We start from the raw sequence: 15988 nt of genomic DNA, 5'->3' as shown, positions 1-15988 counted from the left end.
TCAGTAGGGATGCAAAGAGATCTAAGCAAGAATGAACCACCACTTTTTGAACAGGGATAGTGTAATTGTAGTCTTGAGTGATCATTTGTGTGGGTGTAATTGTCTGCTTAAGGAGTTTGCAAAAGTATTTAGACAACCTGGTAGATAGGAAGCCTCCACAGTTGACCCCACTCAGTACAAGATTTCATGGCTGGACCACTTTGTGACCAAGAAAGCAAGAGCCCACACCTCCTTGTTTGCTCACATAATACATAGCCACTCAATTGTCTGTTTGAATCTGGATGATCTGTGTGGTTAGGATGTACTGACAAATTACAATGGCCAGCTGAATCACTCTGAGCTCTAGGAAACTGATACTGCGTCTCTGGTCCTTGGAAGACCAATTTCCTTGTGTTGAACACTGAAGCCAATGGGTTCCCCAGCCCTTCTATGAAGCATCTGTTGAGATGTACAGTCGGAGATGGAGGCTAGAGTGGTGAGCCCATGTGGAGATGTTGTAGAACTGTCCACCAGTTGACCACACACTTGTACCAGAGCAATGTTTGTAGAATGTGGTTGGCTGTACTGAGACCAGCAGTTCCTGAGGTACCAAGGGATGCGTGTGAGGGGTATAACACTCAAAGTTGCTCCCACATGGCCTAGCAAAGTGAGAAGGGTTCTGGCTGTTGCGAAGCTGGCACGTTGAATCTTGTGGACTAACTTAATTGTAGTCTGGACTATGGAAGTTATGCTAGGGCTAACGAGTCAGAATTTGAATGCCAGTGTACTGTAAATGAGACTTTTCTGAATATATGAGAAAACCCCGGGTTTCTAGAAGGGCAACTGTTTTCACTGCTTGACTGTATGAGGTGTGGATCCCACTATCCGCCAATCGTCAAAATAAGGGAAAGTGATTATACTTTACCAAGGGAGGCAAGTGATGATTGCCATCACACATTTGCTAAACACACGAGGTGCAGAAGAGACTGATACTGATTGCCATTCATGGTGAACCAGAGATACTGTCTGGATGAAAGATGAATGGGTATATGTAGGTAAGCATCTTGAAGGTCCAGGGATGCTAACCACCCCCCCCCCACACACACAGTGCACCCCCCTGCTGAAGAAAAGGAAGTATGGCAGCTAGAATAGTCATGTGAAACTGTTCCTTCTTGAGGACATTATAATGCCTTTGTACTGCTCCATGGTGCAACTGCACCTCAAATATTGTGTTCAATTCTGGAAAGGCTAAAGCAGCTAGGGCTCTTCAGCTTGGAGAAAAGACGGCTGAGGGGAGATATGATAGAGATCTATAAAATGTGTGGAGTGGAAAGAGTAGATGTGAAGTGTCTGTTTACTCTTTCCAAAAATACTAGGACTAGGGTGCATTCAATGAAGCTAGAGTAGTAAATTTAAAACAATTGGAGAAAATTTTTCTTTGCTCAACATGTGGCTCGGCTCTAGAATTTGTTGCCGGAGAATGTGGTAGAGGCAGTTGGCTTAGTGGGGTTTAAAAAAAGGTTTGGACGGCTTCCTGAAGAAAAAGTCCATAGACCATTATTAAAATGGTCTATGAACCTCTGAGGTCTAGTATGGCTCTCAGTCCTCCGTTTTTTTCTTGGTATTAAATGTCTTGACTAAAATCTGCTGCCTTTTTGGGTTGCTGCAACAAATTCTATCACTTGAGTTGTTAATCTGCTGATTTCCAATTGAAGTAGATCTGAACAGAGAATTGATGTACTACCCATGAGTGTTATGCTTCATAAAAATGAGACAGTTGCCCAACAGGAATCTGCTGGGCATAATCATCACAAGCTAAGAGTGGGTTTTGGCCATTGAAAGCTGCCTGAATCATATGCTGTGAGCAGTGTTCTAAGTTAGACATGACTGTACACAGCAACATCATCTTGTTGGGAGATAAACTGTCCTCTAATTTAGTAAGGTCATCTGTGATTGTATAAATGTATTGCACATAGTGGTAGTTGTGCACCGCTATCCTGGCTTGAAGCATGGCATTTTGGTAAGCCTTTTTCCCATTATATCCATGGCTTTAAGATCTTTAGCTGGAGGATGAGACTTGCTTTCCTTGCCCATCTTGTGCTTACGCATCGCAGATTTAACCACCTCAGGTGTGCAAGGAGGTTGTTGAAGTCTGTGACCCAATACCTCTTGAGTTCTATATTTGGTATCCAGATTTCTCTTGGTTGGGCAAATTGAACACAGTCTCGCCCAAATCTGTTTATGTTGATCCTGCAAAATGGTATCTAAAGAAAGTAGGACAGTATTCTTATTCAGGTTAAGGTAACTCAAAACTGACCTCTTGGAAGTGGTCACTGAGGAAGTGTGTGACAGTAATGGCAAGTCTAAAGCCTAAGCCATCTTCAGAATTTAGGATAGGAAGAAACATCCTAAAATCTGGGATTCTGTATTTGTCAGACGGACTGGGTTGAGGTGGATGACACGATCTCTGACAATGCTTAAAGAGTGGAATTGGAGAAAAAGAGGGGAGCCTGGAAGTATGCATGCCTAAGGACACTTCCTAGATTGTCAAGTTGTGGTACTTGATGTGGAGAGAACGAACGGTTGACGAGAGGCTGGCTGCTGACCTGCAGATGGTGCATGAGAAGTTTGCTGTTCTGGCAAAATGTGGTGTTGGAAAAATTAGAAAATGGAAAAATCCTGTAGTAAACAGGTCTGCCACTGAGTGCTTCTGTATCGCGTTTGCTTGCTGTGAGTGCAGAGGAGGTGAAACCGAAGTAATGGGAGTGTGCAGAGATTTGTCTGATCTAGTCGAGCGTGTGGTCCTGGGAGACTTGCTATGAGGAGTCAGACCGATGTCTATGGCGCGGAGATTTTCACTTATGTCTATGTTGGTGCCGAGGAGAACAGCTCCTGTAGCGGCACTGCGACAGAGATCCACTGCAAGAAAAAGTACAGGTTGACACAGAAGAGCGGTACCAGTGCCTTACTGAACACAGGGAATCAGATCGATTCTGGAGATTCAGAAAAATGGAGCCTGATGAAGAAGAGGATACACTCATCACTTCTCTGCTCGACCCAGAAAATTGATGCCTTTGTTGCTGCAAAGCTGATGTTGGTGTCGTGGTGATATCTGCCCTGAATGTAGCAGGCTCCTCTGGAGCAGGGCAAATGTCCTGTGCATCTCCAGTTAGCTTGATGTTGAGGATGCCAACGGCCATGCCCTGCACTGCCAGGATAACCTGATCATGACCACCCCCCCCCCCCCCCACCGGCATTACAGAAGGGTCAACAGAATCAGTAGCCAATAGTAGTCCTTCCTCAACTACCACTATCTCCATCGGTTTAACTAGATTAGACGCCTTTGCTTTCCTCTTAGATGTGGCTGAAAACTTTAGATGTTATCAGGTTGCAGTTTGAGTCCTAATTTCCAGAGTCAACAGTTTTGTTTTGTTTTTTTTTTTAACCATTCTGGGCATTTGTCAGACATATGTTGCTGCCCAAACACCGGAGACACTGAGTAGCTGACATCTTTCTGTTACAAGACACAGTCTTTGAAACCAGGCTTCTGTGACATCAGAAATGATGCAAAATCAAATTTGGTTAATGATGAAAGAAAAGGTGAAATTAGGTCTTACCTGCTAATTTTCTTTCCTCTAGACCCACCAGACCGGTCAAGACGCTTGGGTTATGCATGCCTACCAGTAGAGGGAGACTGAGAACACAAACTTAAACCAGTATAAGCTAGCAGCCAACCCCCAAGCAGCCAGTAAATCCTTAAAGCAGAAAACAAATGAAACCAATAAACAATTACAACCCCGAAAGGTCAAAGAACCCTATACTCAGAAACAAAAAACATGAAACACATGCTTCAACTGATCGAACGCCACAGCGCTACGGTCCCTCTCTGAAATGCAGAGGAAATATATGTATAGCAAGACTTGAAATTTAGATACCTTTCAGCCATAGCAACATAGACCATAAGAACACCTGAACTCTGCCAATCATACTCACCACAAAGAAACATATGTATAGCAAGACTTGAAATTTAGATACCTTTCAGCCATAGCAACATAGACCATAAGAACACCTGAACTCTGCCAATCATACTCACCACAAAGAAACATGTACACAACAGGAGGGTTCTTGATCAGTCTGGAGGGTCTAGAGGAAAGAAAGTTAGCAGGTAAGACCTAATTTCACCTTCCTCAGCGACCCTCCAGACCGGTCAAGACGCTTGGGAAGTACCAAAGCAGTACAACTCCTAAGGGCGTAAACCTTGCATCCCAGAAGTCAACACTGCCGCACCAAAACTGGCATCCTCCCTAGCCTGCACATCCAGTCTATAATGTTTCACCAACGAATGCAACAAGGATCAGACCGCCGCCCTGCAAATATCTTGAGGTGGAACCAGACCACTCTCCGCCCAGGAGAAAGCTACTCCCCTGGTCGAATGCGCCTTCAGTTGGTCAGGCACTCTACGTCCCTTGATAAAATATGCCGAGGAAACCTTAGAAGCTGCAGCTCCCTTCTTTGGACCGCCGTACAACACAACCAACCTATCTGAAGACCGAAACTCCCGAGTCCTGGATAAATAAACCCTCAAGACTCGCCGAACATCCAGCTTGGCTAAACGGCGTTGAGACGCATCTCCCAACTTATCTCCCAGCACTGGCAAAGAAATGTCCTGATTTACGTGGAAAGACGACACTACCTTGGATAAAAACGATGGAACAGGCTTCAAAGAGACCTTTTCCTTCGAGAAAGCCAGGAAAGGCGCACAAGACAAGACAAAGCCTGCAACTCAAACTCACCGCGCCGAAGTAATAGTCACCAAAAACACTGACTTCAAAGTAAGATCTTTAAGAGTACTCGACCCAAAAGGCTCAAAGGGAGGCCCTACCAAGACTTCCAACACCAAGTTCAAATCCCACGTCGGTACAACCGGCCGCCGAGGAGTACTAATCAGCTTTACAGCACGTAAAAACCGAACCACATCTGGGGAAGACGCCAAGGAGACTCCCCGTATCCTTCCCCGAAAATAGGACAGAGCCTCAATCTGCACCTTCAAAGAGGAAAGAGCAAGACCTCTGTCTACACCATCCTGTAAAAACTCTAACACCTCCGGAATGGAAGCGGTCCAAGGCGAACAAGAACGATCGTTACACCCTAACATAAGCAAAGGACGAGGAACGTTTATGGGACTGCAACATAGTATCAATCACCTTAGTTGAAAAACCTTTCAGCCTGTCCCTTTCAAGAGCCAGGCCGTAAGCGAGAACGGAGACGGGTCAGGCATCACGAACGGACCTTGCACCAACACCACCGACTCCGCCAGCGCGAGTGGCCCGCCTATCGCCAGACGTATTAGATCAGCAAACCAAGGTCGACGAGGTCAATTTGGAGCCACAAGAATTACTGTCCCGGTGTACTGCTCTATTCTTTGAACTATCCGTCCTATCAAGGGCCACGCGAGCACCAAAGCATCGATCCCCTCGGACCTCGCCGCCGGCTGAAAAACCTGGGTACTTGAGCATTGTCTGACGAGGCCATGAGATCTATCAACGGCAGACCCCACTCCTTCACGAGGCGACGGAACAATGGACGATGTAGCGACCACTCTCCTGGATCCAACGTGTGCCTGCTCAGAAAATCCGCATTGACGTTGTCTACTTCGGCTACATGACTTGCCGAGAGACTCTGAAGATGAAGTTCTGCCCAACGCATTAACTCCACTGTCTCCTCTGACACCTCTCGACTCTTGGTACCCCCCTGATTTAAATACGCCACCGCTGTGGCATTGTCGGACAGTACTCGAACTGCCTTGCCTTCGAGAAGATACTGAAGGGACTGCAGTGCCAACCTTATTGCCCGAGTTGCCAACTGATTTATGGACCCCACAAGGCCTCCTCCTCCGACCCTGAGCTACCTCTCCGAGACAATGCGCCCCCCCCCAACCTGCTAGACTGGCATCAGTCGTTAGCACCATCCACTCCGGAGGATCCAAGGGCATGCCTTTTTCCAGATTCGGCGTGTGAAGCCACCATCGCAGCTGAGACGAACCGGATCCAGCAAGCGCAGTCTTTTCTCCAAGCTCTGAGTCTGAAGAGACCACCGCTCCAACAGTGCCGCCTGCAGCCACCTCATGTGAGCCCTGGCCCAGGGCACTACCTCTATCGATGCCGCCATGAGTCCCAAAATCTGAAGGTAAGAGTGAGCAGACGGGAACCGTTTGGCACAAAACTGGCAAATCAATAACTGTATCTTGGCAATTCGAACTGCTGGTAAAAACACCCGGCCCTTCGCCGTATCGAAGCGAACCCCCAGATATTCCAGGGACTGAGTTGGTTCCAGGTGACTTGACCAAGTTCACCACCCAGCCAAGCGACTCCAAGAAAGCTACCACCTTCGCCGTCACATCCACACTCTCCTGAAGAGACTTGGCGCGAATGAGCCAATCGTCGAGATACAGGTGTACCAACACTCCTTGTTTCCTCAAAGCCGCCGCCACGACCACCATAACCTTGGAAAAGGTATGAGGCGCCATAGCCAGACTGAATGGCAGCGCACAGAATTGAAAATGCTGTCCCAGAACCGCAAAACGGAGAAACCGATGATGCGCTGCCCGAATGGGAATATGAAGATAGGCTTCTGACAGATCCAAAAATGTGAGAAACTCCCCCTTCTGCACCGCTACTATGACCGAGCGCAACGTTTCCATGCGAAAGGAGGGAACTTACAAAGCCTCGTTGACCCTTTTGAGATCTAGAATAGGCCGAGAGGAACCTTCCTTTTTGGGGACCACAAAATAAATCGAACAACCTGCCCCCCTTTCTGAAACCGGCACGGGAACGACCGCCCCCAGATCTATCAGCCGACGAAGCGTCTGCCGAATCGCCCTGGCCTTGACCCGAGAGCGGCACGGAGAGGTGAGGAAAAAAATCTGGAAGGAAAGTCTCAAATTCTAGCGCGTACCCGTCTCGCATCACCTCGAGTACCCACTGATCTGACATGATATGGGTCCACCTCTGACAGAATTGACTTAAACGAGCCCCTACCCTTACCAGAGGCTGGACCCGCACACCTTCATTGTGAAGCACGCCCGGAGGACAGAACTCCCCCCAGCGCGTCTCGGCCTCCTCGCCGACCTCTGCGAAAGGGCTGAGTAAGCTGAAAAAAAATCGAACCAACTTATCCAACTCTTCTCCAAACAGCAAAGTCCCCTTGAAGGGGAGAGAACATAACTTGGACTTAAACGCCGCATCCGCCGTCTAACCACGAAGCCAAAGAGCCCAACAAGCTCCAACCACCAATGCCATATTCTTAGAAGCAGCTCTCAGCAGAACATAACTAGAATCTGCCAAAAAAGAAGAGCCCATCTCTAACTTGGCTAGCTCTTGCACCAAGGAAGCTCTATCTAAGGCCGGGCCATCCAAAAGACTTTCAGCCCAACGGAAACACGCCCTGGCTACTAGGCCCCCGCACAGAGCGGCCTGAAGTGACAATGCCGAGAGATCAAAATTGCGTCGAATGAAAGACTTATCTTCTATCCTGCGGATCTCTGAGAGCAGCCCCCCCCCCATCAACCGGAATAGCCGTAGCCTTGGTAACCGCGGTCACCACCGCATCCACTGTCGGCGACTTAAAGGAGTCCTTATCCCCTTGTGGAATAGGGTACAGTCTCGCCATAGCTCTGCTCACCCTACAAGGAGAATCTGGGGAGGACCACTCCTGGAATTCCCTTAACTAAGGGGTCAAGCTGCTTAGCGTCCGCTACCACCGGCTCAGGCGAATCAAACCTAAGCGTAGACACTACCTGCTCAATCAGCTCAGAAAGCTCATCCCTAGGGAAAATGCGCACCACCGAGGGGTCTTCACCTGGCAAAGGCCCCTCCTCCTCAGAAACCTTGTCCCCTAGGAACTCATCCCCCAGCAGACTACCCTCGTCATCTGAGGGAGGTAAGGAAAACAAATCTGGCTCTTCAGACCTATCTAAACGCTGTCGCTTAGCAACCAGAGGCCCTGCTCCCTTCAGAGGCTCTAACTGATTAGGGCCTGACTGCCAGGCCTGAAACATGGCCCAAATAAATCCGGAGGAAACCCCATGGCCCCTGCACCTTCCGGAAGCCTGGAAGCACTCTGCCCCGGACCTTCCAACAGCGGGCGAGCAGCCACCCCCGTGGCACCCGAATCCAAGATGGCGGCGGTTCCCGCCAAAATCAGAACCGCCGCTATGGGCCCAGAGGACAAGTCAGAGCCGGGCAAACCTTTACCGCTACCTGAACCCTCCGCAGCTAGTACCGGAGGCGAAGAATCAGGCTGTTTAGACTCCCCACAGAACCTGCATTGAGCTCCTGGTGCGTCTATCCCCCTTCGCGCACAAGAACGGCAGCACGACAGCTTTCCCACCGACATCACGAATTTAAAGCGGTACACCCTAACGCCCCAGCTCTCTCAAAGTTGCTCAAAATCCCCAGGCCTGTCAGCTTCCCAAACAACACAGTCAAGCACTGCCAAGCAGCCAAACACTGTTTCTTTTTCTCTTTTTTTTTTTTTTACACTCACAACAAAAGCCCAGTTGCTAAGAGCTGACAGGGACTAAGCACTCAAGGTTCCTGCCATAGCAGGAGCCGAGGCAACAGGCAGAAAGTTCAGAAAGAGGATTTCAAAGCTACAAACTGCCAGAAGTTATGGCTCTCAAAGTTTCTGTCACAACAGGAGCCGAGGCACATGGCTGCCTAACCAAAGGCCAGCCGGGGAATAAGCCACACACCGGCTAAATTCCACAGAGAAAAGTGAATCCCACTGGACCCGCTTTTCTTGAAGCACTTAACCAAAAATAACTCCAAGTACAGGGTATTAATTAAGAAAATCTAATCCTACCAGACCAGACTGACTACTCAGGCTGCATGTCTACCCTCTGCTGCAGACTGAGATTTACTGGCTGCTTGAAGGTTGGCTGCTAGCTTATACTGGTTTAAGTTTTAGTGTTCTCAGTCTCTCTCTGCTGGTAGGCGTGCATAACCCAAGCGTCTTGACAGGTCTGGAGGGTCGCTGAGGAATTAGATAATTAGAAAAAGGAAGATAATGTGGTATGTAGTGCGTGAAGGGACCTAAAGGCTGAACGGGTCTATTCTGAACAAATAAAAGGTGAGGCGGGAAGTGGGAATGAGCACTATATACAGTAACTGTCAGTGCCAGGAATACAGGGACATGAACTTTTTTGTGCTTTAGAAAGGTTGGAAAAAAAATAAAGAAGTCAAAGCTGCTGCAGGTATCATCAGGTGAAACGCCGTCGGTGCTCAGGAGGAAACAACTGCACAGACTTCACAGAAGATTATCATTTAAGAGTTCTGCAATTTCAGTGACCCCTGATGCAGGCGCATGGTTGCCGAAACACGGCCCATGTCTGGTCTTTCCAATAGAGAACTCTTCATTGTCTTGTTTCTGGAGGTCAACATGTGCTTTTGTTTTTCTATTTACCTTTTGGTGTGCTCCTTTACCCTCTTTCCAATTGACTTTAGAAAGGTTGGGTCAGTAACGCAGCTGTGACATCACTTCAGCTGTGTGGCTAGATGAACACACTGTCCATGGAGAACCAGTAGGAAGGTCTGTTTAATGCACAGATTCTAGAGAATTTCTTGTTTAGCTCCTTACATGCAAAGGGACTACTGCACTTTTAGAAAAAAAAAAAGAGGGCAAGGTAGGAGAGGTAGAGTATCCTTCTCTATGGCTTTTAGGAAGACCTTTTCTAAGCTCACTTCACAGATAAAATAGGAGGAACAAGCTTACATTTTGGCATTAATAATGTGGTGAGCTAATTACCACTGCCAAGGTTAATACTGGTTGGTTTAGTAACTCCATTCAGGAGAATGTAAATCCCACTGCTGTATACTTAGTGTAAAGAGACAGAATATATTTTGGAGACCTTAGTTTATTAGTATATATAATAAATGGATTGTAATTGTGTTAAATGTTAATATTTTCAAAATCAGCACACTTTGGGATAAAAAAACGGAATGAATTTAGTGCAGTTAACACATCACTACAAAAGAGCTTCCAATGCAACATTCAACAGGTAATACTAACAACATTAAGTTGATTCAGGGCTACAGCTCACTTAAGATTTCAGCACCAAGCAGGGAAGTTCAATCTGAACAGTCAAAAAAAATCATACATTGTTGTACTTTATTTTCCCTTCCTTATATATTTCCTTGTCCTTGAATGTTTAAGGATCTTTATGTTCATTTAATCTCTTTTCCTGTTTTTTTTATACCTGGATTACTGTAAACCACCTTGATGTTATTTTGAAAGATGGTACAGCAAATGCAACAATAAAACAAACATCAAACTAAAATAGCACGTCTGGAACAGTTTCCAATGTCAAATACATGTAAATAGTGGAGTGGAGAAGTGGTCTAGTGGTTAGGGTGGTGGACTTTGGTCCTGGGGAACTGAGTTCAATTCCCACTTCAGGCACAGGCAGCTCCTTGTGACTCTGGGCAAGTCACCTAACCCTCCATTGCCCCATGCAAGCCGCATTGAGCCTGCCATGAGTGGGAAAGTGTGGGGTACAAATGTAACAAAAAAAAATATATATATAGCCTGATAAGTAATTACTTTAGGAAAACTGAACATCTCATATCATTTGTGTATTAATGTGGACCACAACAAATCGGACAATATTTGCAGAATTAATGCAAGCGCTTCTTCAAACCTCCCTGCCCCCTCTATGCCTATCATTACTTTTCATTCTGTGGTAGGGCTGGAGGAACAGGAATTGCAGTGGATCATTAGATAGCCACAGCAATTGGGAACAAGTTATGTTTCTTGAGAAAAAATTTTTTTTTAACTTTTTTTTGTTTCAGGTGTGTCAGTTCATCAGTGCATATAGGCACAAAGATACAGACAAAAATATGCCTCTCATAGCTCCTTTAACTCCCTGACACAGACTATACCAGGTTTTTTCATACCCAGTCCCTGAACAAACATGCATGAGTTTACAAATGAAGGAAGGGGAAATGCACCATTATATTATACTAAGTACACACTTTTCAACTTGTTCTAACTTATTGTTTTAAGGGTAGGAAGCTTTTTCATATTTATTTGTAGCATTTATACCCTGCTCTTGTCAATGTTGTTTATTGCTTGTAAGCCACATTGAACCCAAGCCAGTCTGGGATAATGTGGGGTATAAATAAATATATCTCACTAGTAAAGGCCCGTTTCTGACACAAATAAAATGAGTGTGTGTGAGCGCGTATGTGAGACACTGAGTGTGAGAGTGTTTCACAGATATAGTGTGTGTGAGAGAGTGTATATGTGATACACAGACTCTGAGATCAAGTGTGTGAGAGTGACTGTGTGACAGAGTGAATGTGATACAGTGTGAGACAGAGTGTGTGAGAGTGAGAGCAAGACACGGACAGAGAGAGAGTGTGTGTGTGACAGATACCTCCCCCACTCCCCTCTGGTCTCAGGACTCCCTCCCCCTCTCTGCGTTCCTCTCCCCTCTGGTCTCAGGACCCCCTGCCCCTAACCCCCCCCCCCCCCCCCGCGTGGTTGGCAGCACCGTGCAAGTGTGTGTGTCTGTGTGTGACAGAGAGAGTGTGTGATTCTCCTCTCTCCCCTGCTCCCCCCAGCCACGCAGCAGATTCTCCCCTGCCCCCCCCAGCCACTCTCCTCTCTCCCCTGCCCCCCTCCACCCTACCCAATGATTCTCCTCTCTCCCCTGCCCCCCTCCAGCCACCCAGTGATTCTCCTCTCCCCTGCACCCCCCCTCCAGCCACCCAGCGATTCTCCTCTCTCTCCTGCCCCCTCAGCCATTCTCCTCTCTCCCCTGCCCCCCCTCCAGCCACCCAGCGATTCTCTCTCCCCTGCCTCCCCCTACAGCCACCCAGCGATTCTCCTCGCTCCCGATTACCTCCGTTGAAGCGGCCACGTTAAAGTCCTGTCCGTCTCCAGCCTTCCCTTCGAGTTCGTTCCCTCAGAGTCCCGCCTTCTGACTTCATTTCCTCTTTCGGCGAGGGCGGGACTCTGAGGGAACAAACTCGAAGGGAAGGCTAGAGACGGGCAGGGCATTCACTAACACGGCCGCTTCGACGAGGTAATCAGGGGGGCGAGGACAGGCTGGGGGGGGGGGCAGGGGAGAGAGTCCCACCTTCTGACTTCATTTCCACTTTCAGCGAGGGTGGGACTCTGAGGGAACAAACTCGAAGGGAAGGCTAGAGACGGCAGGGCATTCAATAACCGGCCGCTTCGACGGAGGTAATCAGGGGAGCGAGGACAATCGCTGGGTGGCTGGAGAGGGGGCAGGAGAAAGAGGAGAATCGCTGGCTGGCTAGAGGGGGGGCAGGGGAGAGAGGTGAGTGCGGCTCTGGGCAGGGTACGGGTTCCAGCGGCGACTCGGGAGGGGCTCGGGAGCAGCGCGTCCCCTTCCCTCTCAGTGTTCAGCCCTCGACGTCATAACGTTTTGACGCGAGGGCGGGACAGTGAGACACGGTTACAGGCAGCACGAACCCCACGAACCCTTCAGTGCCACGGGAGTCAGCTTCAGAACGCTGGAGGTGGAAATTATTATATAGGATAATTGTATTGGGGAGTGTAAATCTGTCTTGATTCGATGAGTAGAAAAACCAGATCCATAAGTTGGAAAAAAACTGTTCCCTATTAAATTGTCTAAACATTATCTACTCAAACCATGAAGAATTTTCTAGCAGTTTTTCCAACAGATTTCACCATACAAGTTTATGTAATAATCCTGTTTATTTTCCTTTTTTTAATCCATTTCTGCTGCAACCTCAGGGCTCTATAGAACTTTCATTGCAAGTATTCAACATCAAGTCCTGTGCAACTAGGCATCTGTAAACTTTATTCACAATGCCTTCTCTATAGGGAAATAGACAGCTACCCTGCATGCAAAACTGCCAGAAGAATAAATTAAGTGGAACACAATGCACAGGATTAGAAGCACATAAGCTACTCCCCTACTCACAAAAATCCAGAAAAAAAAACCCAGAAAGCTAATTTTTAAAATGAGAGACAGAAAACTGATTTTGAACACAAAATGGTCTGTATTTTTGGAAATTTACTAACTACAACAGACTCTCGCTTTTCTGACATACCTGCGATATCACAGCATTGTCATTGAGATACGCATCGGTTTCTCTTTCCCAGCATCATGTTTAGTTAAAAAGCAACAGTGTTAGGTAAGATTCTTGGGCACATTAAATTTTAAACTATTTACTGCTTCCTCTTTTGAAACATGCATTCAATATACTTCTACTTTAACCCTTATCCACTTTTTCTGTATTAGCCAACTTGTTGATTATCCAACCGCCTGTCGGACCCATTTACATCAGATAATTGAGACTACTATGAATTTTAGCTCAGCTTAACTCAAGAGAAAAAATATGGCTAAATATCCCCTCTGTGGAAACAGGTATTAGTATCAGTGATCTTTAATTGATTCAGATTAAGATAATCATATTCAGCCGTGTAAACAAGTGACCAGACTGCTTCAGTTATATAGAAGTGCAGAATATGACAGGGGATAGCAAACACCTCTGGCCTTTTTTCTACTACTATATATCCACTGTTTGCCCTCTTTCCCAATTGGCTAGCATGTAACAGATGTACACAGTAATCATGTTAGAAGCCTTATTCTAGTAAGTTGACAAGTGTACATTTTTCAGTATCATTTACAAATGTTACAAAAAGTCAAAATTTCTTATATACCACCTGCAAGCTAGCAAAGTGGTGAACATTCAGGTAGCATAGGTACTTTTCTGTCCATTTCTGCTCAATTTAAGTCACTACCTGAGACAACAGAGGAGTGACTTGCCCAAAATCACAAGGAGCTGTGATTTGAACCACACAGCCACTGCTGTAACCATTAGGCTACTCCTCCTCTCCAATATAGCTCTGTCAAGTAAGTATAATTCATTTTATGATATTGTACAAAATGTAGCAGCAACAATACCACAAAGTCAGCACTTACTTTAATACATGGCTAAGAATGGCAGATTGAATGGCTCAATTGATTTCAAACTATTGAAGTCAAAATTATAGCTCTGTGAAATATAACTGATCTTGCCCACCTTCTAACAACTTCTTTCCATCCATCTTCTCTTTTCTGTCCTCTCTTCGGACTGGTGAGGTTCAGCTTCCCATTTGAAGATGTCAATGGCAGCGACATAGATTTGTAACTTACTGGTAAAGAACTTGGATTCATATCACTTTCAATCCTGTAAACAAAAAGGTACATTTTATACAAAATGGAGGAAACAATGTAAAAGCTCTGTCTTTTTGAAAGATTTTATAGACTCAAAAAAGGATAGTAAACTTTTGCCCATAAGGAACGTCCACTTAGATTCTCTTCGTTAAAACTGGCAAGAAAGCTAAGGCAGCCTGCACATCTGGTGAGGCCCTTGGGGCAAGTTTCTCTGGTGTGCCATTATTTTGATATTTCAGATCACACATAGTTGGCAGAGCAAGATTGCCCTCCCCCCCCCCCCCCCCCCCCCCCACCATTTGCTTTACCCTACTTTATTTTCCCTGTTTTGTATTGGGAAGTAGTGGGAAAAAAACACTGTGTTGTGAAATTATAAATTATGTTAAGTCACGAGTAGAGCATGGGATCGAGAAACTGTTCGGTTGGAGCGGCAAGTTCATTTGGCATATCTGTGTTATAATGCGACTGCCAGTGGGGCAGATAAGCAACACTTATTGGAACTTCAAATTGAGTTAAATGAACTTATTTCAACAGACGACAATCCTTGGATGCTTATAAATAGGGGATCAGCCGAGCTTTCAGATACGTGATACTGCATTTGATAACTTTATGCCAAACTGCCGGTCATTCTGCCACAGTTTTTCAGAGTGTCAATGTTATGAAAAGATACACCATAATTGTTAAAACTAAACTAAAAAAGTTAAGTCTAATAAGTCACAAAGCACTGATTTAGATAGGAGGGTTTTTTTTTTTGGTCAATCATTATTCTAGTCACGAGTGGGATTTATTCATGCTTTGGTGTTGCTATATGGCAGCGTATCCCAATGACAAATGAGACCCTTTTCCCCCCATTAAAACATTTCTGTGTGAACACTAAGTCTACTTTGTGTTGAGTGTGCTTATAAATATTGCCTTTATCATCACAGGAACAAGGTGTGGAGATCAAATTACTGGCGCGGCTTTTGCCCACTTTATTACGAGGGTCAGGTGGGGTTTGTCAAGGGGCAGTCTATAGTTAAAAATATGCGTAGAATACTTGCTTCCCTGGAACACTGGGAGTGGGTGGATTATCAGTGAGCTTTGATGCCAAGACCTTCAACAGGGTTCGATTGGACTTTATTTTCCATTCTGAAGATGTATGGTTTGGGGAATTGTTTCATATGTTTTGTTCAGCTTCTCTACACTGGCCCTAAGGCTAAGATAGCAGTCAATGGGATTTTCTCAGAGGCCTCCCTATTCTCGCCAGGGGTGCATGCTTTCTCCTTATTTTATACTTATTTTAGATTCTTTGATTCGGGATGTCTAACACTAATCTGGAGATTAAGGGGGTATATCGGGGAGCACATTTCAAGCTTGCTGCTTTCACAGATATACTAGTTCATTTGCTGAACCCACATAATTCCTTGACTGTCCTTGTTGGGAGTGCTTCTCCAAATATGGAGATTTTGCAGGTTTTAGGCTTTATTTCCATAAGTCAGACACTGCCCTCGGATGATGCTGTTAAGCGTCTTGGGGGAGGGGGTCATTTTCCCTCCAATGGACGACAGCTACATTTCAATATCTTGGTATACAGCTGGGGATATATTTTTATTTTTTTTTTTGTTACATTTGTACCCCGCGCTTTCCCACTCATGGCAGGCTCAATGCGGCTTACATGGGGCAATGGAGGGTTAAGTGACTTGCCCAGAGTCACAAGGAGCTACCTGTGCCTGAGGTGGGAATCAAACTCAGTTCCTCAGTTCCCCAGGACCAAAGTCCACCACCCTAACCACTAGGCCATTCCTATTCTGGTGCATT

General features: G+C 46.1%; 1 protein-coding gene across 1 annotated transcript in view; it reads right to left on the bottom strand.

Annotated features, from left to right (window-relative positions):
• The window catches only part of LOC115476533 (ankyrin repeat and KH domain-containing protein 1-like), a 321971-nt gene that overhangs the window by 40056 nt on the left and 265927 nt on the right, over positions 1-15988 (bottom strand). Inside the window, 1 exon segment of the mRNA XM_030212956.1 lies at positions 14058-14204. Within this exon segment, the coding sequence (XP_030068816.1) occupies positions 14058-14204 (147 nt within the window).

Source organism: Microcaecilia unicolor, chromosome 8 (assembly GCF_901765095.1).
Source record: "Microcaecilia unicolor chromosome 8, aMicUni1.1, whole genome shotgun sequence".
Classification (NCBI taxonomy): Eukaryota; Metazoa; Chordata; class Amphibia; order Gymnophiona; family Siphonopidae; genus Microcaecilia; species Microcaecilia unicolor.
The sequence above is the reverse complement of the archived record's forward strand: the minus strand, read 5'-3'. Positions and strand labels throughout refer to the sequence as shown.